This window comes from Canariomyces notabilis, assembly GCF_033297395.1.
Source record: "Canariomyces notabilis strain CBS 508.74 unplaced genomic scaffold N656scaffold_2, whole genome shotgun sequence".
Lineage (NCBI taxonomy): Eukaryota > Fungi > Ascomycota > Sordariomycetes > Sordariales > Chaetomiaceae > Canariomyces > Canariomyces notabilis.
The window spans coordinates 843,023-868,755 of record NW_027041824.1 but is presented as its reverse complement, the minus strand read 5'-3'; the positions used below and the strand labels follow the sequence as shown (position 1 = coordinate 868,755).

The following is a 25,733-nucleotide window of genomic DNA, read 5'->3' as shown; positions in this document are numbered from 1 at the left end:
ACAATACATACAGGACAATGTGGAGGTCAGAAAGAAGCGGTCTGCAGGCAGGAGGCAAGGGAAAACTGTGCGCGATGTGGAGAGAGGTGAGATGGGAGAGCAAGTCACCGAAGCGCTGGGGACACGACACAAGTAAACCCCGAACCTCACTTCTCGATAGGCAGGTGCTCTCAAAGTTGCCGCCATGTGAGGCGCTTGGGAGTTCCGTGATCGCCGACACTATACAGCTTTCTTGTCACGTCGCAAAGACACACTGCATGATATCTAATTGTCAATTTCCATTACTTATGGTGTAAATGGGACCTAAACTAACAAATACAAGGCAGCGATGCGTGTCTGCCAAACCAGCCAGTGATCCAAAATCCGACCGGAAGTGTTCCTCCTGAGTCCGGAAAGCCATGATACACACTGCTCAATTCCAGCTCCCCCAAGACTCAATCAATTCATCCCTGAGGTGCCATTTTCTTGGCCCAGCCGTCCCCTGTCTATGCAGATACGCCTTTGCCAAGCAGTCTCAAACGAGTGCAAGATAATAAAAACCTAAAGATAGCCTTTGGTTGTCTCGCATAATTGCTTAGAACTCCAGCGTGACCTTCTGGCCCTTCACTCTGCCGATGACCTGCTGCGGTGCGTATTTGGGGATGACCTCGTCATCATGAAGCATCTCAAACTCCTCGCTGGCATCACGGCCCATGAAGTTGAGAATGGCCTGGGGCCCACCGGGGTGCTCATCAAGCCAGTTGGTCAGGTCAAGCACGGCGCCCTTGACCACAACCCAAAGGTCGTCCTTCTTGTTATGCTTGGCAACCTCCTCCATGGTAAACTCCTTATCAGGGACGGTGAAAGACTTTGGGTCATTCGGCTTGGACGCCGTCTTCCCTTCCGCATTGGGGACGGCCCCGGTACCGGTGCTGGATGTGGCCTGAGCCTTGGGCGCCTCGGTGTTGCCGGCACCGGAACCCCACTCGACTGATATCTTGCCCGGAGTCGAGGGGTCGATGTGCAGGGCAATTTGGCCAAGACGGGCCGCGCCGGCGGAACCACTGAGGGCCTTCTGGAAGAGGTAGTTGCTGGCGGAGTCGCCGGCAACACGGCCGTAGACGACGCAGCCCAAGAGGGACGAGCCACCAAGGCGGTTGGCGCCATGGACGCCACCGGCAAGCTCGCCACAGGCGAAGAGACCCTCGAAGGGCTTCTTGTCCTTGTTGAGGACTTGTGCCTTGTCGTTAATTTCAATACCACCCATAGTGAAGTGGAGAACAGGCTCCATCAGAGCCACATGGAAGGTATCGCTGATGTCGAGAGGCATGTTGTGGAAGAACCGCTTGCCCCAAGGATCCTTTTGCTTGCCCTCGGCGATGGCATTGTAGGTTTGGAACGTCTTTTGGAGATGCTCTGGGCTACACCCGATCTCCTTGGCAAGTTCCTTACCAGTCATCTTTTTCATAAGACCACGGCCAGAATAGTGGCGGGTATGGAAGTCGAGGGTGTTGGAAGCCTTGGAGTTGAGCACGAGCCGGATGGGGAACTTGCCCTTGTCCTTCTCCTTCCACATCATGCCCGAGACGTAGTCACGGTGGCCAAGCTCGTCGCAGAAACGGTCGCCATCAGCGTTCAGGAGGATACCGCCCTCGCCACGGAGAGCCTCAGCAGCCAGGAACTTCCACTTCGAGCCAGGGTCTTTGGGGTCAACCAGACCAGTGGGGTGGACCTGGACCTTGTCCATGTCGATGCCGTTGCCGCCGATGGCCATGACCATCTTTTGGCCATCACCGGTGGCATGCGAGCCGTTTGTGGTGGCGAGGCCGACTGTATCGGGACGGTGCTGCTTCAGTAGGGAGCCCTCGCCGAAATCAGCGGCATAGCCACCGGTTGCGAGGACTACGGGCCCGTCAAGAGAAAAAGTTTCGCCGTTGTGATCGTACTTGACACCAGTAATGGTGTTGCCCTCCTTGTTGAGGCTGGTAACACGAGCCTTCTTGATGATTTGGACACGGTGCGGCTCTGACTCGGCGAGCTCTTCGAGCCTCTGCATCAGAGCGTAGGTAATGGCCATGCCCGGAAACTTTGCGTCGTGACCACGGTGGGTACGGGGCTGAGAGTGGCCACTAGAAAGAAATTAGCCTCGTATGTTGGATCGTGCTTGGATATCACCTACCCCAACCGGGAAACGAGAGTGAGGTCCAGGTTGAATACATCTTGCAGCCACTCGACAGCGGCGGCGGACTTGTAGGTAAGGACCTTGATGAGATCGGGCCTCGCCTTGTCGCGGGCTGACTTGAGCGTGTCATCGTAAAACTGCTTCACGCTGTCCTGGATGCCGTGCTCAACCTGCGTGCGGGTGAGAGCGCCGTTGATGCCGGAGGTGGCCTTTGTGGAGTTGCCGCCAAAAAAGCCTTGCTTATCCAGAACCACAACATTTCCGCCGGCAAGGTAAATTGTGTGGGCGGCGCTCAACCCGGACACTGTAGAACGAGAGACACGGTCAGCGGCGCGGAAAGAATTGAGCGGCATGTGATGACGACAGCACCGCGCGGGGCCTAGGAAGAACGGTTAAGTCAAGTTGAGCCACTTACAGCCGCCTCCGACGACGATAACTCTCGGTGCCATTGCGATTGGGTATCTGAAGAAACAGGAACAGAGAACGAAAGAGAATGTTGGGCTTGTACGGTTTCAAGAAGAAGAGAGAGAAGCGGCGAGAGGGAGAAATGCACGGGTAGTTATTTGGGTCAGTGGAGGAGCTGGCACCGCTGCGGTCTGTCTGGCGTTTGAATTGCTGGCACGCTGATTCGTGAGCCGAGGTCAAGCGTAGGAAAGTGGACAGGGGTGTAGGCACAAGACTGCCCTGTCGTTAGCGAGGCGATGCGGCAACCGCTAGGGACTAACCCAGGCCACTGAAACTTACAGTACAGATCCTGATCGGGCGTCTAGAAACGGCGCGATGGTCGACCAGGAGAGTGTAATCGTCCAGTCGGTTTACGAGGAAGAAGAACTGAGGGAAAATGTCAAAGCACTGTTGAAGAATGCTATCATTCTTTGTTGAGACGGACGAACTCTGCTCGCGCTGATGTCGGCCGAGGGAAGTCAAAATGTGGGTTTCCGGTCACTCGGCAAATGGGCCGAGGTTTGCCTTTGCCACGGCACGACCCAAATGTCAGCCAGGCCCACAAACGGGATCTCACGAATGTGGGGTATCTACGGGGTACCTGTGGAAGCCACGCGCATGTAATGTCAAGGCCAAGACGCTGCAGGTAGGGACAATGTTGGCCTCTGGATGAAGAAATGGAGACTGCTGTGAAGGATCTTGCTTCCTCTTTAATCGCATATTGAATGCGAGCCATTGCGGGCAATTCCCCAGACCATTTGGTACGTTAGCTCCAGGTTCCCCACACGGGAGTCACAAGCCCCTCCACACTCTCGGTGGCGTCGAGCTGCAGATTCACATCACCTTCACATGTGAAGATGGGAGACAGGCCCACTCCATTTTCCATCCGTCCAAAGTCCAATATTCGCGTGTGGAAGCATCAAAACACCTGCCAGGGCAGTCCGGTTGTGAGCCAAATTTAGGCATTGGAAGACAGTAAACGGTAGAGTACGGTACCTTCAAATCTTCCTGCGGCCCCTAGCATACATACATTCATGCAATTCCGCCAAGACTGGCGTCTCGATGTCACAGCGCGGAGCGGCATGTGATCGGTCTTCAACAGCCAAGTATAAGATCTTCTACGGCGCATCCCAGAAAAGGACACCTCAGTGCCACAGTCTAGAGCGAATGCATAGGAACAATACAAGCATATGACGGCCGAGAACTGGTGAGCATCTGACCAAGGCTGGTAGTACTCGGTGTCCTAAGCAGGGTTGCAAATGTGAAGTCTCACAATTCTCACAGTTCGCTCGGATCGATCATGGAACGGCAACCGTTAGTTAAGCATAAGAGAACCTAAACGGAGTAATGAATTGAAGCAAGTCCTGTATATTTTGGATGCACTTCACTTAGCTGGCGGGACATCTGTCCTGGTCGAGGCTGTTATCAGGTACTGAGCCAGATGATGCACTACGTCACGGCTTGGCTGTCAAGGTTCAGGTACTTGCTACATGCCTGACGGATAGTGGTGGTGCTGTTGCCATCCAATTATTCCGGAGCATATTCAGGCTTTGCGTCACAACCCAAACCCCGGAAACGTGCATTGCGAAAAATCAGCGGAATAGGCACTTTCCTGGAGCGCCAGGTTGTTTCAAGCATACACTAGATAACCATGCGGCCATTTTTCATAACCGTTGGGCTTACTCTGGGTGCAACGGTGTCGTCCCAGCTCGTAGTACCCCTCGTCCGGAGCGCTTCGATCAACCAGTTGTCCGGCCACGGCCAAGTACCCCTAATGGACCCGAATGGGCCGGGGCCAGTGGTGCCTCCTTCCGATGCTGCCCCGGCTGAGTCGCCTTCAGGCGGTGTCGTGCTATCCGATGTGATGGGTCGAGACAGGAGCATCAATCTTTTCGCAGGGTATGCACCGTCACCCAGTTCATCAGTCCTTAGACGATTCGAGGCTTTGCTAACTGATATCTGGTGCCCTAGTTTCGTGAGAGACATAGAGTCCGCATCCCGTCGTCTTGACGACCCATCCCTGAACACCACTGTACTCGCTCCACTCAATTCTGCAATCGAGAAACTGCCTAGGAAGCCCTGGGAGGAGCCTAGTGATTACGATGCCCTGGGGTCCAATGCGTACGAGGGCGGGGATGGTCAGGAGAGAGCGCAGCGCAACCTCCGGAGGTTCGTGGAGGCACATCTAATACCGGCAAACCCCTGGCCCCAGGGTAAGAAATTGAGACCTATCGGGGGCGACCAAGAGATCTGGTGGGAAGAGAAAGATGGGACTCGCATGGTGAGGCACCGCATCGCTGAGCATTCTCTACGCTTCCCAACATACGTGACCGCTGACAGATGAGCGCAGATCCAGCCGGGGGCTGTCGAAGTGGCCAGCGTCGCAAGTACCGTCGCTAATGGTGAAGTGGTATGTCTGCTGTCATATGGCTACGAGGGACAGCTCTCGAAGACAAGGCTAACACTCATCTGCGTTACCAGTGGATCATAAAAGCCGTGCGTAATTATACCTAAGAGAACAAGAACCTAGGTAAGCCGGAAGGAAGTTTGTTTGGATGCATCAAGATCACCTCCTTATGACTTGATGACACAGGAGGCTAAGGGGAACAAACCTGTCTGCGTGGTGACTATCGAGTACCTAGCAGGCCATTCAGATATAGGAATTCGAGAGGGTGCGCAAGTTAGAACGGTGTTGCAGCACCGGAATGGGATCGAAGCTTGCCCATATCATCTTGGATAATTCTGGTCCAAAAGGGTTTCGTGAAATATAGGAAAAAGAGACCGACAGAGCTGCCGGCGGCCGTCTTGCATCGAGGTCGGCCGACTGCTATTCCTGGCACCCTAGCTCACACAAGACTCGGAGATTAAGCAAGACTCGAGCGTTGCTCTATTCCATGGTGATGATGCACCTTACACGCACACCGTGATGAATGAGGTGATTCTCGATGTTTATCCTTGGTACTACGGGCATACTCCACAAGATCGTAGACGTGCAGCTGGTAGGCGCGACCCCGTCACTCCGATGATCGGGCTAGGGGTGATCTCAACAATCCGAGGTTCTGCCGCTTATCGTTATCGCCGCGGGTCGCGACAAGGGGCAGAGATCTGTGCCCTCAGCTCTCAAGAAGCGACAGTTCAACCAGCACACACTCTCGATTATGCCCAGCTCCTTTTCCTGCCGAGAACGTCGTAGCAGGGTGTCGCTCACAGACAGCGCGAAGGCTGGATTTGCCTCGTTTTGAGCTGTACGTCATTTTCGTTACAGAAGTCGGGCAAGCGCCTAATGATACCCATCGCAACTGTAAGTAACAAAGCTCGCCCGATCGGCAATTTCCAACCCCCATTCACTCTCGACTCGCGGTCTTCGACCCCTATTCATCACCATTGTTCAACTGACCCCCTCACTGATCTCTGGCTCTACTCGATCCCCCCTGCAGCCTCTTGCTATCCGTTTCTCGTCTGTTCATCTGGAGATACTAAAATAATCGCAGTCGTTTCGAGTCATCCGAAACAATGAACAGCCAACCGCTCCACAACGGCAGCGGGTTTGACCGCGACCGCGACCTTGACGAGCAACGACATCGCGCCCTACATCAGGACGAGATTGCAAGACGAGAGAGGGAACGAGAGCGAGAGCGAGACCGTGAGCGGGAGCGGGAACGAGACCGTGACCGCGACCGCGAGCGCGACGAGGCAGAGCGGCAACACCGCGAACCCTACCAGCCGACTGCTCCCCACCATAGCAGCGCTGGCTCGCTTCCGATTCACCAGCCTGTTGCATCACGAATTTCGACTTCCATTACTGGCCCTGGTGGCCTCCTCGCTAACCACGGAAGCTCCGCCCCGTCTTTACCCATCGGAGGTCCTTCGGGGCCTGCACCGGGCTTCGGCAGACCCCTCCACGACGAAAGCGGCAGGCCTCCGCAACACGGTGGCCCTGGCGCTGCATCGGCTCCTCAACATCAGGTATTCGCGCCCATGTCTCACGGCCCAAGCGGCCCAAGTAATACTCTGAGTGGGCCGGGTGGGCCTGGTGCAATCTTCGGTGGCCCTCTGCAACAGGAAAACGGTCGAGCAATCTCTCAGGAAGGCGTCAGGGGAATGCAACAATTACCTTTCGCCTCTGGCATGGGCCCGGCACACGCCATGCCTCCTGGGCCTGGCGGTATGCCTCAAGGACAACAGCCTATCTTGAATGTAGGCACCCTGAAGAATCCCTAGCGCCATCTGCTTTGTCGAGCTGACCATGTGGTTCTCAGGATGCTCTCAGTTACCTCGACCAGGTCAAGGTTCAATTCCACGAGCAGCCGGATGTGTACAATCGTTTCTTGGACATTATGAAGGACTTCAAGAGCCAGACGTGAGTGCAACTAACCGGCTTGCCTCGTTTAGACCCGCTAACATTGCTTAGGATCGACACGCCGGGCGTCATCAGTAGGGTATCCGAACTATTTGCCGGCCATCCCAACCTGATTCAAGGCTTCAACACCTTCCTTCCGCCCGGCTATCGCATTGAGTGTGGGCTTGAGAACAATCCTAATAGCATCCGCGTCACCACACCCTCGGGTTCCACGATTCATTCGATTGGGGCCAGCCGAGCACCCCAGCACGAGGCTGCGCAGCCGGCGTCTGGGCCAGCGCAAGGGTTCCTGAACCCGAGACAAAATTGGCAGCCACCAGTAACGCATACCGTGGAGAGCCCAGAGGCGACCTTCAGTGTGCCGGCGCAGAATGGCCCACCGGCATTTCCTGCCTCAAGCCAAAGCGCTCCCTTTGACGGTACGAGCCCCGTTCAACAAAGATCTGTCCCAGCTGTGCAGAACGGCACCGTAAATCACGGCCCCGCTCCACGGAACGCGCACACCCCGACCCCGGCTGCTGGCGGCCCGCCCAGCTCAAACGGAGGAACCGCTCAGCAGGCCAATCTTGAGAAGCGTGGCCCTGTCGAGTTCAACCACGCAATCAGCTATGTCAACAAGATCAAGGTAAGCAATGTTTTGCCCTTATCCTTTTCTGACTCCTAGTTCGGATGATGTTCCTTCATCCGATGCCATGAAGGAAATTAAATACGTGGCAACCAATTTCCAGTGAAGAATTTTTTGTCGACCTCATGCGCAACGGCTAACCGTGGCCCAGAATCGTTTCCAGGATAAACCTGAAATCTACAAGCAGTTCCTGGAAATCCTACAAACCTACCAGCGCGAGCAAAAACCCATTCAAGACGTATATTCTCAAGTTACAAGTCTTTTCCATACGGCACCAGACCTTCTCGAAGATTTTAAACAGTTCCTTCCCGAATCGGCCGCCCAGACGCGATCGGCCGGCCAACGCCCTGAAGACAGCATGCCGGCGGCCGTTACCACCCCTACGCCGCAGCCCGGTCATGCTGCGCGCGACGGCCCCAAGATGCCTCCAGTAGGAAACTTCGCGCCGCCGGCCAGTGCAAGCAAGGAGGGCAAGAAGAGGCGCCCGGAAAAGGCGGTTGCTGCCACCACACCCACTACTGCTTCAGAGCAGATGGCATCGGCATCGTCCTCTATGCGAGCCGCTCTTCCGGCGGGGCCCCCAGCCAACAAGCGGGCTAAATTGTCGCATAAGACCGGTGTTGCCGAGAATGTGATGATCGAGCCCACGTTGACGCCCGTCATGCCAGAGCCTCTGGCACCTGCTCCGCTGGCTGTCTCAGCGCAAGACGACCTCTCCTTCTTCGAAAAGGTCAAGAAGCACATTGGCAACCGAACAGCCACGACCGAGTTCCTGAAGCTCATCAATCTCTGGAACCAAGACCTGATCACCAAGGACGTTCTGATCTACAAGGCGAACCAGTTCATGGGTGGCAATCCCGAACTTCTCACCGCTCTTAGGGCATTGGTCCGGCATGGCAGTGCTGACGAAGTCATTGAGAACCGACCAGAGCCACCGACAGGAAGGGTCTCCCTCAGCAACTGCCGAGGATTCGGCCCGAGTTATCGTCTCCTTCCCAAGCGGGAACGCCTTAAACCTTGCACCGGTCGTGACGAGCTCTGCCAGTCGGTGTTGAATGACGAATGGGCCTCCCACCCAACATGGGCGTCCGAGGACTCAGGTTTCGTCGCCCACCGGAAAAACGGGTACGAAGAAGGCCTCCACCGTATTGAGGAGGAGAGGCACGACTACGATTTCTTCATTGAGGCGAATCAAAAGTGCATCCAGCTTTTAGAGCCCATCGCACAGCAGATGCTTTCGCTACCGCCCGCTGAGCGGGCTGCGTTCAAGATGCCAGTTGGGTTGGGTGGCCAGAGCACATCCATTTACAAACGAGTGCTCAAGAAGATCTACGGCCCCGAGAAGGGCTGTGAGGTTGCTAATGACATGTTCAAGTATCCCTTTACTGTGGTACCCGTCGTCATGGCGCGTCTGAAGCAGAAGGATGAGGAATGGAGATTCACGCAGCGAGAGTGGGAGAAGGTATGGCAAGGCCAAACCGAGACAATGCATCTCAAGAGTCTCGACCACATGGGGATCCAGGTCAAGACCAATGACAAGCGCAACCTGGCCGCGAAACACCTTGTCGACATGATCAAGACGAAGCACGAGGAGCAACGCCGTATCCGGATCGCCAAGGGCAAGACTACCCGCTATCAGTTCATGTACTCGTTCGCGGATCAAGACCTTCTCTTGGATCTTCTCCGTTTCATGGTCATCTATGCCAACGTGGGCGGCCAGCATAATGCGCAGGAGCGGAGACGCATTCTGGAGTTCTTTGAGTCGTTCATTCCTCAGTTCTTTGACCTGCCCGAGGACAGGGTCCACGAAAAGCTAGCAGATATTGATCATGACTCGGCAGAAGAGGACGAGGACGACCCGACTCCGATCGAGCTCACCAACGGCCGCGCTCGCCGCAACGGGAAGAAGTCGGATCTTCTCCGCGGTGTGCTGGACCCTGGCCGCAACGGCAGCCGCAGCCGTGGGCAAAAGGAGGATAGCGCGGCATCTGGAAGCAAGGAGACGACCCCAGACGTCGGGTCGGCGAATGAGGAAGAGATGCCGGACGCGACTGATGATGCTACGGTCCCAGAGGTTTCGAATGGCCGCTGGCTGCCGACGGTTCCCGGCCCCATCATTGTCGAAAAGAGCAAAAGCGGTAACGGATCCGATCTTGTCAACGTAGACGGCGAGCTGAAGGCAGATGCGCCGTTCCCCCGGTCCTGGTACAACTTTTACTGCAACCAAAACATCTACGTCTTCTTTACCATCTTCCAGACCCTGTTCAAGCGGCTTGAAGAAGTCAAGCAGAGCAAGGACAGCGTCCTTGAGGAGATACAGCGCGAGACAGCAGAAAAGCCGGCCAAGATCCTGGGCCTCGTCCACGATGGAATGCATTACTTTGACAGCGAGAACCCCGACACGTTCTGGCCTAGAACGGTAGAGCTCATAGAAGATTTCATCAACGGTGAGATCGACGAGAGCAGGTACCAGGATGTCTTGAGGCACTACTACCTCAAAAAGGGCTGGAAGCTGTACACGATCCAGGACCTGCTTAAGACGCTGTGCCGCATCGCGCTTAGTTGCAACAACCCAGATGCGAAGGGTGAGAAGACCAAGGAGCTTGTCAAGGCGTATCTAGAGAGTCGCCAACAGGAAGAGACCAGCTTCCAGAATGAGATCAGCGCTCGCAAGTTTGCAGAGAAGTGCATCAAAGACGGCGAGATGTTTGTTATCTGCTGGGTAAGTACCCCCTTTTCAACCAATCTGGCTGGTTGAACAATGACAGGCTAACCTCGGATATCCAGTACCCCAAGAATAAAGAAGCGACGGTGCGCTGGCTGCAGAAGGACGAGACGACGTTCTACATGGACGAGATGGAGCGCATCCAGCAATGGCAATACTACATCTCGTCGTATATGCGCATCGAGCACACGGAGGGCATCGTCCGGTCGCGACTGCAAAAGGTGCTCCTCGAGCGCAATCTGCCATCAGATGCCAAAGACTCATCTGAGGAGGGATACACGCCCAAGCCATTAGTGATACATGAGGGTCTGGTAGTTAGAATCTGCCTGAACTCGTCCAAGATGGTGTTCGAGAAGGGCACGTCGGACTACTTCATCTACAACACGGGGCGGCCCAGCGCCGACGAGGAGGACGACTACGCGGCCAAGCAGGCGTTTCGGCGCGAGATCCGGGCCGAGAAGCTCAAGGAGAAGATGGTCACCAACAATGCGTGGATGAAGGGGCTTAGCCATGAAGAGGTGCAAAAGGTGAACAATGACTACCAGAGGTGGAAGGAGGGCGAGTTGCTCGCGCCAATGGAGGCGGCAGACGCCAAGATGGATGGTTGAGATACGGAATGGACAACGGGCTTCCATTTGAACTGGCGCATGGGGCGCAGGGGGAAACTTGGGCATCGGGGCTCGACGGTAATCCTATGGCAGGTCGTTTCGTTTCTGTTTGACTTTTGGCTTTTCTTCCCTCATGGGTATAGCTACCAGGGCTGGCGAAGTCGCTCGTCGCGTTTTATCTTCATCTGGTCGACTTCTGCTGCACAGATTACTGCTTGCCGGCTTATTTACTGGTTTCTCCTGTCCTGTTTCTGGACCGAGTGCAGCAGTTCTTTTCTTGAGGCGGTCAATTCACGCAGGAATCGGTGAGGAGGGGTCTCAGAAGGAAGGAAAGGGGGAAAGGTTGGCTCAAAGGAGTGAGGGAACACGCTGCCTTCTGGAGCCTATAATCCTCCTACTATGTAGTAGTACGTAGTCTTCGATTAGAGACATGGCAATTTTATTTCGACATGTCTGTTGAACTTGCATGCCAAGTGAAGGAGCAACTCAGTAGATTCAGTTGCACGTCGCCCGGAAGCTCAGGCCACTGAGTCTTTGACATGTCTTGGCAATTGATTGGTACTGTACTGTACAGTACAATACTCCGTACTGTACATACAATAGTAACAATACATTCACCATTGCATGGAATACATTGAAATATGGGAAATATTATACAGTACCATACCACAGTACTCTGAGCTCTGGAGCTTGATCGAGTACACCAACACAACCAACACAGAAAGTTTATCTCAACGTTCACAGCTCGCCATGACATGACTGCGCACGAATTCCATCATGACTCGGAAGATCCAATTGAGGCTCATGGGCTTTCTCCCTCCATGTCACAACTCTAACGCAATGGCGCGCGGCGAATTCTGTGTGATGCGACGGGTCACGACACGACCTCAGACAGCAAGAGGCTTCAGTTCTGCGAGGTGTCTAGCAAACTCACCATCACCTTTTGGCCATCTAAGTCGTCCGCAAAGGCTCAAGACAAGCAAATTATTAGGTTGTCGACTCATAGCGAGCACAACCTTCTCGCCGACATCATCGTCAAGGCCGCGCCCGGCAGCAGTAACCGGCGAGGATTCAACAGTTGCTGAAGGCGCAAGCAAGGAGGATGACCAAGGGCCTGCTGGAGGCAAGACTGGTGAGGGACATTCTCACTCGCGCCGTTCACCGTTTTGGCAAAATCAGGGCAGGAGCTGATGATGATTGTGGTGATTTCTTTAAGCCTTTCCCGAGCGCTTGCTTATCTACCATGGCGGCACGGGCAGTGAGTGTGAATTCCAGTCGCTTCCGCAACGAGATATGGCTGCTTGTATTTGTACTGTACCTTACTCACGCGGTGTGCTCCTTTTCGTAGAAACTACCTTCCTCGCCTGTCTAAAAGTCACAACCCTTTTCCTCTTTGGCTTCTTCGACCTCTTCATGACGCCAGCATACCTCGCAGCTGGTCAACCGCTCCTTCAAACCGCCGGTGGTACGTGAAACCTTTTTTCCCTTCTCACCCTCCTTTAACCTTCATTTTCTCCTATCCTCTCGTTCTATCCCTTCCTCATGAAGTGAAGGAGACCCTCTCTCACCTTGTCTCCTGTCTTTCACCCACCAGTCGCCGTCTGCGGCATCGTCCCCGCGTCCTACGTGGCCTGGGTCACCTCGCCGTACGTCGCGTCGGTCCACATGCACCTGCCGCCGTACGCGCGGTGGTCGCAGCAGATCCTGGAGCGCTTTGCGAAATCGCCGCCGCCCAACACGCGCCTCGACGTGACCACCATCAGCCTGATCGGCAAGCCGCGTGTCAGCTCCATGACGATAGCAGACCTTCGCCCGACCAACGAGCGCTTCGGCATGGTCAACTTTGTCCGAGACACGACGCTGCTCAATGCCAAGCGGCAGTGGTGGCGGTGGAGGGCCGTGGCTCACTTCAACGTCCAAGAGAACAATCATGGCACCATCAAGACGGGGTGGGTGTGGAACGAGGTGGCCGGGGCTATCAAGAAGAGAGCGGGCCTGCCGCGGCTGGGGAGCGAGTCAAAGGGGCAGCGAAAGCAAAGTAGTGAATGAGTTTGTAAATGGTAGTCTGCTCCTGTACAGTACATTTATTATGTTTCGTGTAATCATAGCACTGGGAGAAAACAACGGTAGTTCCAGACCGCTACCGTAATTCAGATGTCGATATGCTCGACGAAATAAACACAACATTAGAGCTCAACAGACCCCATATCACTTTGTTCTAGTAGCCTTGGCCCACGACAACCCCGTATCTCACCAACCCCAATACCGCCCCGAGGACGCACGCCACCGGGGGGCTGACGCCGAACCAACAGCCGCCCACGTAGCTCGTAGCCGTCACCACCACCCACCACGGATCGTTAGCCAGACTGGTACCCCTTGAAAAGCCCTCATCAATCCAGCCAATCTGCCAGAGACGATACACCGCCGTGTAAATCAAACCCACAGCAGCAGCATTGATACCCCTCAAACCGCTCTTGACCCACCTCTTGCTCCGCAGCGCGGCCCAGACGCCCATGGTGCCGTGCACCGTCACCAAGCCGGGCAAGAATATACCCAGATACCCCAGCACGGCGCCCGCGGCTCCGGGGTAACCCCCGTTGACGGCGGTCAGGGTGCCGAGGAAGACGGCAAAGTTGAAGTTGGGGCCTGGAAAGCTCTGGATGATGGCGAGGCCGATCAAGAAGTCGCGGGGCGACACCCACCCTTCTGACACGACATACTCGCGCAGCAGCGGGATCACGACGGGACCCCCGCCAAAGATGATGGTACCCGCCAAGTACATGTTGGCGAACAGCCGGTACAGCAGGTGCGGCGAGGCTAGTGTGCCACGTAGTACGAGCACCACGATGAAGGAGGCTAGGAAAAGCCCGATCAGCGCCAGCCCGCCCTTCCAGCTGAGGGGGAGTCGACGGTTTTCCGGGACCGTGCGCGGCTCATCGTCTGCTGGGGGTTGGTCGTGGGTCGGAGAGGGCGGCGGGGAGAGTTGTTGGAGGTTGCGCTGTTTCCCGGGGGAGCCGGTTTCGTCGTCGTGGGTGAGGTCCTGGGTCGACAGGGGGAGGCGCTGGCGGGTGGAGTAGTTGCTCTTGATGGATGGCGGGCGGGCGATGACGGGCTCGGACGGGGCGGCACCGGCTGGGGTTGATGATGCCTGTTGGGACACCGCCGCCAGCTCTTGCTCTTCGCCCCGCTCGGCTGATGCGTCCCGCTGCTTCTCCTTCTTCCCTCGCCCGGTCACCTTTTTCGGGAAACCGAGCAGGGCCTTCACCGGCCCGTGCAGCCAGCGGAAATCATGAACAACGGCAATGATGCCCGCGACGACCATCAGTACCGGGAAATACCACAGCGCATTGTACAGCAAGCCGGCGGCGGCGCCGAAGAACACAAGCAGGCGGGTGAGCTTGTCAGTGATGGCCTTTTCCGCCAGCTGCACGCCGGCAAGCGCGATGATGCCAACCGTGGCGGCGTTTAGGCCCGAGAGCAGCGCGTACACGGGGCGCGGGAGTGTTTCGCCGACGTTGGAGATGCCGATGGCGAGGCCGAACATTCCCAGGGCACCGGGGAGACTGTCAATAGAGAACAAAACCATTAACGCTGGCTGTCCCACTTGAGGAGAATAGATACTGCGATGCGACGACCGGGGCGGACTCACCTCCAGAGAAGAAACGCAAACACCGCGGGCAGGAACCCGTCGTGGATCAGGTTAATGCAGTAGTGCATCTTGGTGCTGCCAGGGCCAGAAAAGGCCTGGCAGACGCTGAAGAGCTCTTGGTACTGGACAAGCCCCGTGTCAACCACCATTCTTGCTCACTACCAGGCCGTGAATAATATCAACTACTCACCACCTGCTCGTCGATCCATTGAATCTTGGTAACAAACTTGTCACGGAACTATGTGTGGGTTGCAGATCGTCAGTCACATCAGATCCGTCCATCCATCAAAAGGTATTTGTGCTGCCCAATCAACGGAATCGATGTCGGGAAGGAGGAGGCATACAATCTTGAAGTGCACCGGCGGCCCGCCAAACGACGTGAAGCCCAGATACCAGTTCTCCCTAAACGCGTTCCAGAACCGCGGACCAAAGTTCCAGTCATAGCCAGACTCAGAGTCCCGGCGCCAATTCTTTGGCGACCAGCGGCTTGCGAGGCCCATGTTGTTCGTTGACGGCGCGTGACCTTCCTGCCGTAAGGATTTGAGGGCGTTGAGATAAACGATCCAAGGACAAAATAGAAGTCAGAACGCGGATGATTCGTTGTGCAGCGAAACGAAACCGGCTGGCTTGCCTGCCTTAGGTCGGGTATCTGGTATCGGGTAGCACCTGTCAAACACAATGGAGAAAAGCCATACGGCGAGTTGTCGTCGCAACTGTTACTTGACCGAGGTCATGATAGTGGTCTGTAACTTTTTATATCAAAGTTCCAAAACTTCAAAGATTGCGCTCGCTCGCTCGCCGACTGACTCCCCTATCCAAGAAGCCAAGACGGCAAGGTCGCCCAGATCTATACGCGCCAAGCATTTCATGCATCTTGGACGAGCGCGCACGTGGATTTGAAATCATTCTTACTGGCAGTTCTCTTACGAAGATGGCTTGGGGCGGAATATTCCGAATCCTGAACAGGCAAAACCAACCTGGAATCGAAATTGTCCGTTTCCCATCTGAAATTTGGTGTCCGCTGGAAAAAGTGATGTATGTACAGTACATACCGAGAAGCCAGGCTCTGTTAGGAGGGGTAGTAGAAAGAGCAACTTTTACACTCAAGATTTGAGCTGCACTAACAGCAGGTACAATGCACAAGATGGAAGATAACGGACGTTGTGTGAACTCGAGACAACATCGCTTCTTTGCTTTCACCTAAAGCCTTCCTTTCCATCAATAGGTAGGTTAATTGTACAAATATAACAAGACCGCATTCCATGGCGCCTAGCCCATCCCATAACAGTCGTCCAAAGGGTATAACAACCCTTTAGTATGTGCCACTGGAAACCCCAAAACGCCGCCTTGGATGTCCCCTAATCAACAGTGTACCCGCCGAGCAAAGAGGTCTTTTAGACAACCGCCGCGTTTAGTTCCGCCTATTTTTTTTCGTATCATGGCCGACCCATCCCATCATGCCCAAATGAACCCCTCGCCGGAAAATGCCCGATGCAGAATCCTTATTACCACAGCATGCCGACCTAGCAAGCACCGAGAAGAAGAGGGCGAAGCACACCCTCTAATCCACTCAGCTTCAGTGGCGCTTCACACCCATATGCCCATCATAATCCGCCCACGTCCGTTTGAGTCCGCCCTCGTAAACGCTTGCTACCGACTCTTGCCACATGGCTGGCGTGACAAAGGACTGCACCGGTGCCGTCGGATAATGCGCTGTCGCCATCGGTTGCTGCCCGGTCCTGAGCTGCGCGTGAGCGGCCTGTAGGTCCTGGAGACTCGTCTGCGTCGCTCCGGGAGCTCCAACACTAAGGGCGCTAGCCTGCGCCGTCACCGGAGATGGCGAGGACTGTACCAGAGGCGCCCCAAATGACGTGTTCCACTGACTATATGCAATCGTCAGCGTCTAGTCCTTGCCTCAATGCAACCCCCAAACCAAAGGGAATGAGAGACAAGGGGAAGGGGGAGGGCAGCTCACTCAAAGATGCGTGAAGGGTTCCAAGCGGGAGCCTCGTTCAAAGGCAACGTCTGTGTTACACCTGTCGCCTGTGGACCGGGCCCCGATGAGACAATGGTTAGTGACTGGCCGATGGGCGACTCGCTCTTGGTGTCCGGAGGGCCGGCCGAGACGGGTGTCAGGGGGTGGTTTGTGTAACTAACATGCGAATGCGGAATCTGTGTGTCAAGGTGCCGTCGGCCAGGAGGACTCGGATGCGACGCCGACTGCGGGCTGCCGTAGGGAAAGCTTGGCTTCAGGACAAATGGCTTCCTCGTATCTGCCGAGAAAGCCTCCCGGACCGAGTCGATTTGTTTCTGCATGTCCGGCATCGGCCATGCACTCATGCATTTCTCCAAGATCCTCATGTGGCGGGTGAAGTATTCCCTAGCCTCTGAGTTGAGGTCCGGATCCGGCGACGTTATCGCGACCTAGCAGGTAGTGAGCCACCCAAGAACAACAGGAAAAGAATGTCGATAAAACGCACCAGGTGCAACACGATGCAGCCAAGCACCGCGTAGATCGTGAAGTTGATACCCCGCTGCATACACTGGAGTCCATTCAGTCCAAACGAACCCATCACGGCCTCCTGTAACCTGCACAGCATCTTCGCCGCATTGTACGATAGCACCATGTGGTGTTTCCATTGCGCTCCGGTTGGCGGCAGAAACGCCAGTTGGGGCCTGTTGAATAGAATGACGCTGAGGTAGTAATAGGAATGGAGATTGCCGACAAAAGCGGAAGAGAGCCAGGGCGGTGACCCATCGGGAGGATAGCTGATGGTTAAGTCGGCCGGAAGCTCCCTTAACCAAGCTTCCAGAGACGGACTGATCCGGACAAACTCGGGGTCGATTCCCCATTCCTTGCTCTTCTTGAGGCGCCCGTAAGCTCTTGCCATTCGCCCTACATTTCGAACGATCCTGGCCAAATAGGTGAAGTTGCGCGAGACATGGTAGTCGGATTGGTCGGTATTCGGTATCGGCCGCGGTATGTTGAAATCTACCGAGTCTTCTTCAATCTGAAAATCGGTCCGGCCTATTCAACGTCAGCCGCCGTATCTCTTTGGTGCAGTTGATTTTTCGGCGTACCTTGCGGCGAGCCGATCATCAACTCGACCACGAATAACGTCTGCCAAATCCTAGTTTTCAATGCACATTCCGAGAGGCTTCCCCCACAGGGTCGGCCGGCCTGGTGATCCGCAAGGTGCTCATCGAGTCCCAGATCCTTGGCCATCTGCACGCACTGCACGATACTCATCCATGACCGATAATAATAGCCTTTCTTGGGAGCTGATTCCCTCGCCTTCAAGAGGATCATTAACGCCTGCAGCGTACTTAACCTAGGCACATCCATGAAGGAGTCCGCATGTCCTGGACAGATGTCAGTTATCCGAGGTCATCTGACAGCTAATAATTGGAGCAATCATACGCATTGCAAGCGCCAGCCATTGCTGACCCTGCGCAGGTTCATCTGCCAAACGGCCAGCGATGGCAAAGATGGCCTCGAGGAGAAGGGGAGATATGGATTGCCTCTGGTCATGCCACTGTTGGTAGAACTGACCCTTGTCCAAAACGGGCACGTACGGATGGGCGTTGACAAAGTAGAGGTCAAGATAATGCAGGACAGTGTCATCGTCGGGCATGAGCTCGGGCGGGATCCGAATTTTCGAGCCTGGTCCGGTTGTCAAGGGTGGCAGTAAACTCTTGAAGTCATCTCCATCTTCAGTAGCGGGTTCTTCATCCCCGGTCGATCGCATCTTACTGTTCAGATAGGGCGCTGTGGACTCGAGTCAGAAAGGTGAACCTGGCAAGCGCGACGGTTCCCCTACCTGTTCCTGCCTCATTGACCTTCAGGGAGCCTAGAAGATCTGCTAGATCCTGTTGGGCGTAGTCGGACGAACTGTATGTGTCGGCCGGAGAATCGGGTTGGGGGGCATTTTGTAGCGGGGGCGTTGGGAAATTGGTTTGTGCAGTATACTGTTGGTCAACAACACCTACAGGTTGATGAACCGAGGCGTACTGCTGAAGACTGTGAGGAATCGCTTGGGATCCTGTGTATTGCACCTGGGGATAGAGACCCGAAGCGTCCTGGTAGGATGATTGTGAGGCATAGAGGGACCCTGGCTTCGGCGCATGTGCGAGAAGCTGTGACTCTTGCAGGGGAAGCTGTTGTCTGAAACTTTCGGTAGCTTGAGGCGCCTCATACTCCTGCTGCAGGGCCTCATACGACTGCGAGTCGGTAGAGCTGTCAAAACCATTCGGACGAACACAGTGCAGCTTGAGACGGATACATGCTGAGCAGGGCCATGTGTTTGTTGTTGCTGCATCGCATTTGATTTTCCTCCTTCGACACCCTTCGCACGCCCTCATCACTACTCGCGGAAGTTAGTGCCGAGGAGAGAGGATACGGCAAGAGGCCAGGCTCATACCCTTCAACCGCTTGTGGCGGTTGTGTTCGTCAACAAATACATAATCTGGGAGTGGGTTAGGACGAGATGCAGAGATGACAACGGGGAGCATTCAAGGCCAGGCGCACTCTTTTGGGTCTCACGAGGCTGCTGCTGGTAAGTTGGCGGCGTGAAGGAGAAGGTGCCCATCTGCGAGCTCTGAGGGAGGAGTCGACGTGCTGTATGATCGTTGGACATTGTCGAGTGTGGCTTGCACGGACGCTCACTGGCGTCGCGCGGTTAAGGGATGAAAGCTCAAGCGACACCACATTCGCAACTCAGGTCATCGGTCGCAATTCAACAAGAAGCGATACACTTCACCATCTGTCTGCCGCCCAGTTGACCGTCTCGAGCGTGTGGGTCGTCAGCGCCGAGTGGTGGGAGATGCTTTGTCGTCGATTCGAGCAGCGATGCGGCGGCGAGCGGTAAGAGAACCAGATCGTAGTTACGCGGGACAGTGTGGACGTAAGAGCGGATTTTAGCCAACGCGTGGACGGTCTGGATCGCCCTTGTCAGCGGGTGCAAGCTAATTAACGTTAGGGCGGTCCAGGCGTGAGCTTATGAACGAAAGGGTAACCCCTGTCCCAGAGCCACCGGCCTCTGGATCACCAGGACCTGCACGAATCTGACAACAGTCGATGGAGAACATGCAGTACTGGAGCTTCCAGGATTCCGCCGAAGGGGAGGGACATCAAAAGCTGCAGGCGGAGAAGCCAGGTCCTGTATGTGCTGTAAATACGTACGTATATATAAGGTACCTAGATGGCCAGCAGATTCAGGTTGATGGAACGGCGATTATCACTAGATCATCTGATATCTCCGACTTGGTTTTCGAGAGATATTGAACAAACACGGGGCTTCCTGGTTAGTGCTGAGAAATGATGGTACTAAAGTGGAGGTTATACACACTAGAGCGAGCAGCCTGTATGGCGCGAAAGACCAAGGGAGTGATCGAGATGGGAGAGGTACGATCGAAGCCTCGATACCCGGGCAATGGACATGCGCGTTTCCAAGCGGCATATGAGTGGTGGAGCTTTTCTCATCAGTTGGTGAGATGCAAATCAACCTGGGAAGCGATCATTGGGGGGTTGTGTTGCGTAAACCACTGCAGAAACTGCAGATGGGGAGACAGGGGAAGGCAGGAGGCGGGGTGAGGTTATTAGCGAGGGGTGTGGAATTCGAGTGCCTCGCCCCTGGATTCACAATCGTCGACATTCGACAAGCGCCAAACTAGCATGTACTGTACCTCCGTACAGATATACCTTACACACCTATGAACAGCAACCACAACTTACTTAGCTTATTTGGCCATATAAGTTATCGTAGTGAGACAGGTTACAGTCGGTAACGTTAGTGTGCTTCGCTGATAGTTAGGTGAGTCTTTTCTTACATGATACAGCAGATACCACTACCGTCAGCCTACTCGAACCTCTGTGGACTTGTTCCGCTACATGTACGGATAAGGTAGGTACGATCGACAAGTGGCCATGTCCAAAAATATGACTTGCTAAACAGAACAGTTTTTTGTTCGCATCAGTCCTCAATTGGTGCTCCTCATTCGTTCCGAGTACCAGAGCTCCCTCCTCGACCCGGCGTTAGGGGTAGGTAATTCATCTTGAGTGCCTCAAGGGAACAGCAGAACCCGGATTTTACACACCTCCTCGGGCTTGGCTATATAGGAACTGTACCCTCGATTCAGTCTGGATCCTAGGCAGTCTGGATGCGCTGGTACGTCGTTACTCCCTTGCACACTGCATTTTAATCAGTTACATCATGTAAGGTAGCTATGTATTACTGTATGTACAGCTGGCTAATGCCGGGTTGCTGGACAGGATGGCACAGATGGCTGGCGAGGGAATGATCATCGCGCGCGGTTAGTCTCCCGCAATGGAGACACATCTACGGCGTGGGATCGCATCCAACACTACAGTGGAAGTGGCCCGCGCCGTGGGGTACGTTTACCGTGCCGCTTTACCTCACCCCTTGTATATGGTATGGAAAATGGGGAAACTTAGTAAGCCAGCAACTCCCGGTCCTCCCGAGGCCAAGGGCAACTTTTCGAAGACAACCCGATTTTCATCCGGCACAAGCGAAACTCACCGAGACGGCAAGTTAACTGAGTGCTTGGTTTGAATGCTGAACGCCTGGCGCCTCGGCGCCACTGCGGCTCACAGTGGACTTCACCGACTCGGTCATGAGACAAGGAAGCTGCTAACTTTATGTATGTGGAATCAATGGATGCCCTGGCGCGACAAATGAGAGGCGCAGGAGCAAGCTGCATCGACGATACCCTGTACTGTACAGTACAATCACACACATACATAATGTACACTACGTGATGTGGGTGGTTGTAACCGAGGGAGGTGACGACTAGGTAAGGTTGGTACAGCATTTGGTTTGCAGTTCTGTGCCGTCTGTTCACTCTCCCTCGAAATCTTGCCATTGTCTTGGCCCCTGATACACTATCCGAATTGTGAAACACATTGGTGAGGAGCAGTTCCTCAAACACCGTCCCGTCATTTGGGGATGATGGATAGTGGTCGGTGCTTTTTTAAACCGGCTCCTCTCTAACAGGGTGCCGAGGATAGTTCTCCATGGCGAAGTATATTTGAGGGCTAGAAACAGCAGACCTGGCATTCCCACTCGGGATGGGGGGATACTGTATGTACAGTACAGTACAGTAGCTCCTAGCAGCCCGAGATGTTTCGGGCCTGATGTCCGAGGAGACTACACTTATGTAGTAGAATTGCTATGGTAGATGCCGACACCTACACTAGATACAATTTGCTCACCTGGTCACTCCGTACGGTACTGACTACTACTGAGTCGCCTTTCGTGCGGCAGATCGTGGTTGGGCGTCCGTCGGCTTAGAAACTCCGGTCTACACTACAAAAAGGAGGCCTACCCTGCCATGGATTTATGGAGTGCCATACAGCACATTCCGCCCACAGCTTCCTGCAGCTCGAGAACCACCTCCTGTCGTGGACTCGTGGTTTGCCAGGAACAAAAGACCGGACAGCATGCGACGTCAGAAGCTCTCCAACTCCAAGAAGCCCTGGCTGTGTCGCTTGGAGCAAGGCGGCCCTTCTTCGATACATACCAAGCCATCGATAACCCTGTCGATCCGGGTCAATCACATGCCCTGGCTCACCTGGATCCACAGGAGACGGAGAGGATCGGTGTAGTGGGGTACCGGTAAGGGCTTTATCAAACCAATTAAGCCGAGGAACAGTAGGAGTGTTGGGAGGTTGGTGCATGGCTCTATCCAAATTCACCACCGACAGATATCCAGGGTGTGGTCGACTTAAAGTAACTGCCGTTTCGGTTGGAGATGCTGCGGGCAGGTGTACACTAATGACAAACGATAGCAGAACCGATTTGAGAGTGGCGATACAACGGAACTGGCCAGAAACTTCATTACTAAGCGGACAGGATTTACCTTCGATCATTGTTAGAACGCGTACGAATACGAAGGACAGAAGAATAGTATATACCCACGGAGGAGAAAAAGAAGTAGGGCTACATACCTACACACTACACCCAACCGACAGGGCCGGCAGCAATGTCGGCTTCCCCTCGGCCGAGGGCAGGTGCTTTTAAGACAAACGATTTCCGGGGCCTCATGCAGTGCGTGCCCAAAGAAGCAAGCCAACGGAAGCCAGCGGAGGGGCAGCAGGGAGTCTGCCGGTTGTATCAGACAGGCAAGCGAGGGCATCAGCGACGGGGGCCCGGCATTGGAATGCAGATTGCGGGCACAAGGCTGATCTCTACAAACACGTGTTCCGAGTATTTGTAGTCATGCACGATGAGATGAATTTAAGGTTGGGGATCACAGATCTGGATCCCTTCATCTGGCGCTTTTGTCGTCCTTTCATCGCAATTCCAGGCCCATTGTAGAAACAAGTCCGAAGGGATGCTGCACTGTGCTGCTTGGGAACCGAGGGAACGTGGGGATGGCGGAAGCTCAGGAAAACTTGGGATGCCAAGGAATGCCGGCGCTCTGGTGTTCTGCGTAGCTTCCAAGCTTCCACGCAGGGGTGAGGAACCCCGCAGTATTACATTATGCACATAAGTTATACGGAGTAACGTACACTACCGAGGAGTAACTTATATACAATGTCCCCCTGGTTTGTTCGCTAGCGCCTGACTTGAAATCAAGCATCAACCTAAGAATTCAGATCTCAACATCAAAACAGCCACTTTTCGCCTGCAAGTAGGCTTTGGATAAAACCAACTTTTTGAGTATTACTAGATGCTCTATTTTTTTACGTTGAGTTGTGGTTTGGGGCTGTTTAGAGGTATCTTTTTGAATTTGGGACCAGGCCCACCTGTCGGGAGTTCTGCGCTAACGAACAAACCAGCATTGAACTGTATCACTCTACACCTACACAGCACTATCCACGCCTCACACTACCCGTGCACGTATTCGGGATTGCCCAACCTGAAGAACTGGCCCTGTCTCGCGCTTCTGTCTCGCTAATATATCGTGATTTAGGAGGAAATGATGGCTGTGCTCATCAACCGGCCTGTTCCTTGAATGGTACATCATCAGATAAAAGCGCAAGCCCAGGATGCCAAAGATGAAGCGCAGGGCAGGGGACTGACGCTATGATTTGACAGATCATGGCGGAACTGCCGCCCATCCGAGGCAATCTGAGAGCTAACGGGTCACGGCCAGCCGGTAACGGAGACAACACTGGATCTGCAAAAATTACAATACCATACCTAGGTGTGTAAGTCTGCCTGCACTAAGGTGAATTTCGTAATTATTACCATAACACTGTACAGTACAAATTTGTTGCAGAACGGGTGCTTCAGGCCTGGCAGTGACGGCTCTCCACTTGCCCGCTGCAAACGTCAGTCTCAACTCTATCATTTGGAGATTATCTGATTATTCAACTTCAACCTGGACTGGTCAGGTGGCAACTACCAGCCATCAACAAGATCGTTGCATTCCTTTTCCTCGCAATCAGCGCATCACTAATTACCGAAGAAGCAGCGGCGCAGGCCAGGCTTTACTACCAAGATGCAGAACTCGGACCTCGAAAATGCCAACCCCACAATCCTCAGTGTTTCACAGCTCCCCAGTAGGGGGCGCAAAGGGCCCGCAACGAGGCAGGGGCCCGACTCCAAGTGCGACAGCATCGTCTACCCCAAGCGGCCTTGGCCATATGGCTCGGGCTCGTCATCAGACGAGGACGTGGATGAGACTGACGGCGTAGAGGAGCCCATGGATGAGCAAGACATTTACGGTATGCTGTTACTTGATGACTACCATCAACCATGCTTCTTGCGCGTCATGTCATGATCTTCTCCGCCTATGCTATATCCCGTCTCATCAGTTGTAGGATCCCACAGCTGACGTATTCCACCAGATCTCATCTCGCCCATATCAGATCCTGAGCATCCCCATACTCTAGGCCAGCTGTCGGTGGTGAGGCTCCCGGACATCCACCTGAGCCCGTCGCCCGCCGAACTGCCCAGTCCGGATTCCCTGGTCACCGTTCAGGTCGATCTGACCCCTACCATCAATCACTGCTCGCTGGCCACAGTCATTGGTCTTGCTGTGCGGTGCAGGCTGGAGCAGACGCTGCCGCCAAACTACCGTGTGGACGTGAGGATGAAGGTCGGCTCCCACGACCAGGACGACCAGGTCAACAAGCAGCTGGGCGACAAGGAGCGAGTGGCTGCTGCCTTGGAAAACGACACGCTCCAGCGCATGCTGGACAAGATGCTCGAAACTTGCTCGTGAGCCGGTTTTGGAGAGCCAGCGTTTCGTGTCGTGGGCTGGTGTCCTTGAGCAGGACCAGCAGGTGGCTCAGTATGCTAAAGAAATGTAATATTTCGTGAGTGGGATGGCGTTGCTTAAAGCGGCCGGTTGTCTAAAGTATGCGATCATCTCCCGGAGCATAGTTCGGAGACTCGGCAACAAGGGCGAAAGGGGTTTGTTTCTGACGGTGTGTGCTGTCAGTCAACACGAAACAGGATCCAGACCCGGCGGCAGGAGTGCTTGGTCAAACGTGCTCGTGGCGATTGGTGTGATAATTGCGGCCTGATGTGAATATAGTTTTGGAATATTCGGCCCTCCACTCGGCACGGATTCCGGGCTTGTCTTGCAGAGGCATTCCTTCCCGCTGGGGGCCGGGAGCGGAATGCGGCTGGCAGGCTAGGGTCAGCCAGCAGTGAACTCGGCCGTCCCTTTATTGACAGGGATGATGTGATATTAATCTCGATGCCGGTGTATAGCATTCACTCTCGGGACCAGCCCGTAGTGCCACACACCCCAAGATGTTGTTTAGCCGCACCTCATGTCAGTGAAACTCCCGCCTCACCGGTGATCCTCTGGCCGCGGCATTGAAGCTAAACAAACAATCTATTTTGGGTGAGACAGTTCCAGTTTCTGGTTGCTGTTAATACCATGGATGGGGTTATTGTTCCCTCGGGCTTGGGTATCCTCCAACTGCCACATACATGTCATGGCATATCGTTTGAAGAGGGTGCCTAATGTTTATCATATAATATCCCAGATGCTTCTGTTCTACTAGGCTCAGGTGTCCCATTCAGAGCACGAAGGCAACAGTCAAAGGGGTGCGCCGAGTGACGTACCCACCAATCCGCAGCAGATCCTGCGTTCTGCGGGCAATGTTGGCATCGCCAGCGAGCCTCGCGCACCCCTCCGACTGCGGAATCACTGGTTGAGTGCAACTCATAGCTTAACGTTG

General features: G+C 54.6%; 7 protein-coding genes across 7 annotated transcripts; 4 read left to right on the top strand and 3 right to left on the bottom strand.

Moving 5' to 3' along the window:
- Positions 1–574: 574 nt before the first annotated feature.
- N656DRAFT_765286 (Flavocytochrome c) lies at positions 575–2,610 on the bottom strand (the record flags this gene model as incomplete). The annotated part of the gene is made up of 3 exons (XM_064813395.1): positions 575–2,108; positions 2,159–2,540; positions 2,577–2,610. The coding sequence occupies 3 exons, from the start codon at positions 2,608–2,610 to the stop codon at positions 575–577; spliced, it is 1,950 nt and encodes a 649-aa protein (XP_064673868.1).
- A 1,278-nt stretch (positions 2,611–3,888) lies between these two features.
- On the top strand, positions 3,889–5,408 carry N656DRAFT_774520 (uncharacterized protein). The gene is made up of 4 exons (XM_064814284.1): positions 3,889–4,504; positions 4,577–4,886; positions 4,956–5,015; positions 5,087–5,408. Exons 1-4 carry the CDS (start codon positions 4,257–4,259, stop codon positions 5,117–5,119), a joined length of 651 nt encoding a protein of 216 aa, XP_064673867.1. The 5' UTR covers positions 3,889–4,256; the 3' UTR covers positions 5,120–5,408.
- Positions 5,409–5,723: 315 nt separating this feature from the next.
- On the top strand, positions 5,724–11,372 carry N656DRAFT_745170 (uncharacterized protein). Its single transcript, XM_064812894.1, has 6 exons — positions 5,724–5,906; positions 6,097–6,802; positions 6,865–6,965; positions 7,017–7,590; positions 7,742–10,312; positions 10,378–11,372. The coding sequence occupies exons 2-6, from the start codon at positions 6,119–6,121 to the stop codon at positions 10,921–10,923; spliced, it is 4,476 nt and encodes a 1,491-aa protein (XP_064673866.1). The 5' UTR covers positions 5,724–5,906; positions 6,097–6,118; the 3' UTR covers positions 10,924–11,372.
- Positions 11,373–11,924: 552 nt separating this feature from the next.
- N656DRAFT_237008 (uncharacterized protein) lies at positions 11,925–13,057 on the top strand. The gene is made up of 4 exons (XM_064808974.1): positions 11,925–12,055; positions 12,140–12,187; positions 12,272–12,388; positions 12,518–13,057. The coding sequence occupies exons 3-4, from the start codon at positions 12,337–12,339 to the stop codon at positions 12,970–12,972; spliced, it is 507 nt and encodes a 168-aa protein (XP_064673865.1). The 5' UTR covers positions 11,925–12,055; positions 12,140–12,187; positions 12,272–12,336; the 3' UTR covers positions 12,973–13,057.
- On the bottom strand, positions 12,967–15,477 carry N656DRAFT_774515 (uncharacterized protein). Its single transcript, XM_064814283.1, has 4 exons — positions 14,917–15,477; positions 14,763–14,810; positions 14,573–14,694; positions 12,967–14,486 (listed from the first exon to the last, which is right to left on the bottom strand). The coding sequence occupies exons 1-4, from the start codon at positions 15,070–15,072 to the stop codon at positions 13,142–13,144; spliced, it is 1,671 nt and encodes a 556-aa protein (XP_064673864.1). The 5' UTR covers positions 15,073–15,477; the 3' UTR covers positions 12,967–13,141.
- Positions 15,478–15,885: 408 nt separating this feature from the next.
- N656DRAFT_237141 (uncharacterized protein) lies at positions 15,886–19,424 on the bottom strand. Its single transcript, XM_064808975.1, has 8 exons — positions 19,101–19,424; positions 18,994–19,038; positions 18,394–18,936; positions 17,994–18,299; positions 17,654–17,935; positions 17,053–17,600; positions 16,548–16,996; positions 15,886–16,455 (listed from the first exon to the last, which is right to left on the bottom strand). Exons 1-8 carry the CDS (start codon positions 19,207–19,209, stop codon positions 16,149–16,151), a joined length of 2,589 nt encoding a protein of 862 aa, XP_064673863.1. The 5' UTR covers positions 19,210–19,424; the 3' UTR covers positions 15,886–16,148.
- A 4,613-nt stretch (positions 19,425–24,037) lies between these two features.
- N656DRAFT_701691 (uncharacterized protein) lies at positions 24,038–24,763 on the top strand (the record flags this gene model as incomplete). Its single annotated transcript, XM_064810959.1, has 2 exons — positions 24,038–24,263; positions 24,387–24,763. 2 exons carry the CDS (start codon positions 24,038–24,040, stop codon positions 24,761–24,763), a joined length of 603 nt encoding a protein of 200 aa, XP_064673862.1.
- Between the last annotated feature and the right edge of the window lie 970 nt (positions 24,764–25,733).

Coding starts and splice junctions, on each gene's coding strand:
- N656DRAFT_774520 (XM_064814284.1), top strand. CDS start 4,257: ATGCGGCCATTTTTCATAACCGTTGGGCTTACTCTGGGTGCAACGGTG. Junction 4,505..4,576: donor AGCATCAATCTTTTCGCAGG/GTATGCACCGTC, acceptor CTGGTGCCCTAG/TTTCGTGAGAGACATAGAGT. Junction 4,887..4,955: donor AGAAAGATGGGACTCGCATG/GTGAGGCACCGC, acceptor AGATGAGCGCAG/ATCCAGCCGGGGGCTGTCGA.
- N656DRAFT_745170 (XM_064812894.1), top strand. CDS start 6,119: ATGAACAGCCAACCGCTCCACAACGGCAGCGGGTTTGACCGCGACCGC. Junction 6,966..7,016: donor AAGGACTTCAAGAGCCAGAC/GTGAGTGCAACT, acceptor AACATTGCTTAG/GATCGACACGCCGGGCGTCA. Junction 7,591..7,741: donor GCTATGTCAACAAGATCAAG/GTAAGCAATGTT, acceptor ACCGTGGCCCAG/AATCGTTTCCAGGATAAACC.
- N656DRAFT_237008 (XM_064808974.1), top strand. CDS start 12,337: ATGACGCCAGCATACCTCGCAGCTGGTCAACCGCTCCTTCAAACCGCC. Junction 12,389..12,517: donor GCTCCTTCAAACCGCCGGTG/GTACGTGAAACC, acceptor TTCACCCACCAG/TCGCCGTCTGCGGCATCGTC.
- N656DRAFT_774515 (XM_064814283.1), bottom strand. CDS start 15,072: ATGGGCCTCGCAAGCCGCTGGTCGCCAAAGAATTGGCGCCGGGACTCT. Junction 14,811..14,916: donor CGCCGGTGCACTTCAAGATT/GTATGCCTCCTC, acceptor ACCCACACATAG/TTCCGTGACAAGTTTGTTAC. Junction 14,695..14,762: donor AATGGATCGACGAGCAGGTG/GTGAGTAGTTGA, acceptor GGGCTTGTCCAG/TACCAAGAGCTCTTCAGCGT.
- N656DRAFT_237141 (XM_064808975.1), bottom strand. CDS start 19,209: ATGTCCAACGATCATACAGCACGTCGACTCCTCCCTCAGAGCTCGCAG. Junction 18,300..18,393: donor GGTCAATGAGGCAGGAACAG/GTAGGGGAACCG, acceptor CCGGGGATGAAG/AACCCGCTACTGAAGATGGA. Junction 17,936..17,993: donor ATGGCTGGCGCTTGCAATGC/GTATGATTGCTC, acceptor ACATCTGTCCAG/GACATGCGGACTCCTTCATG.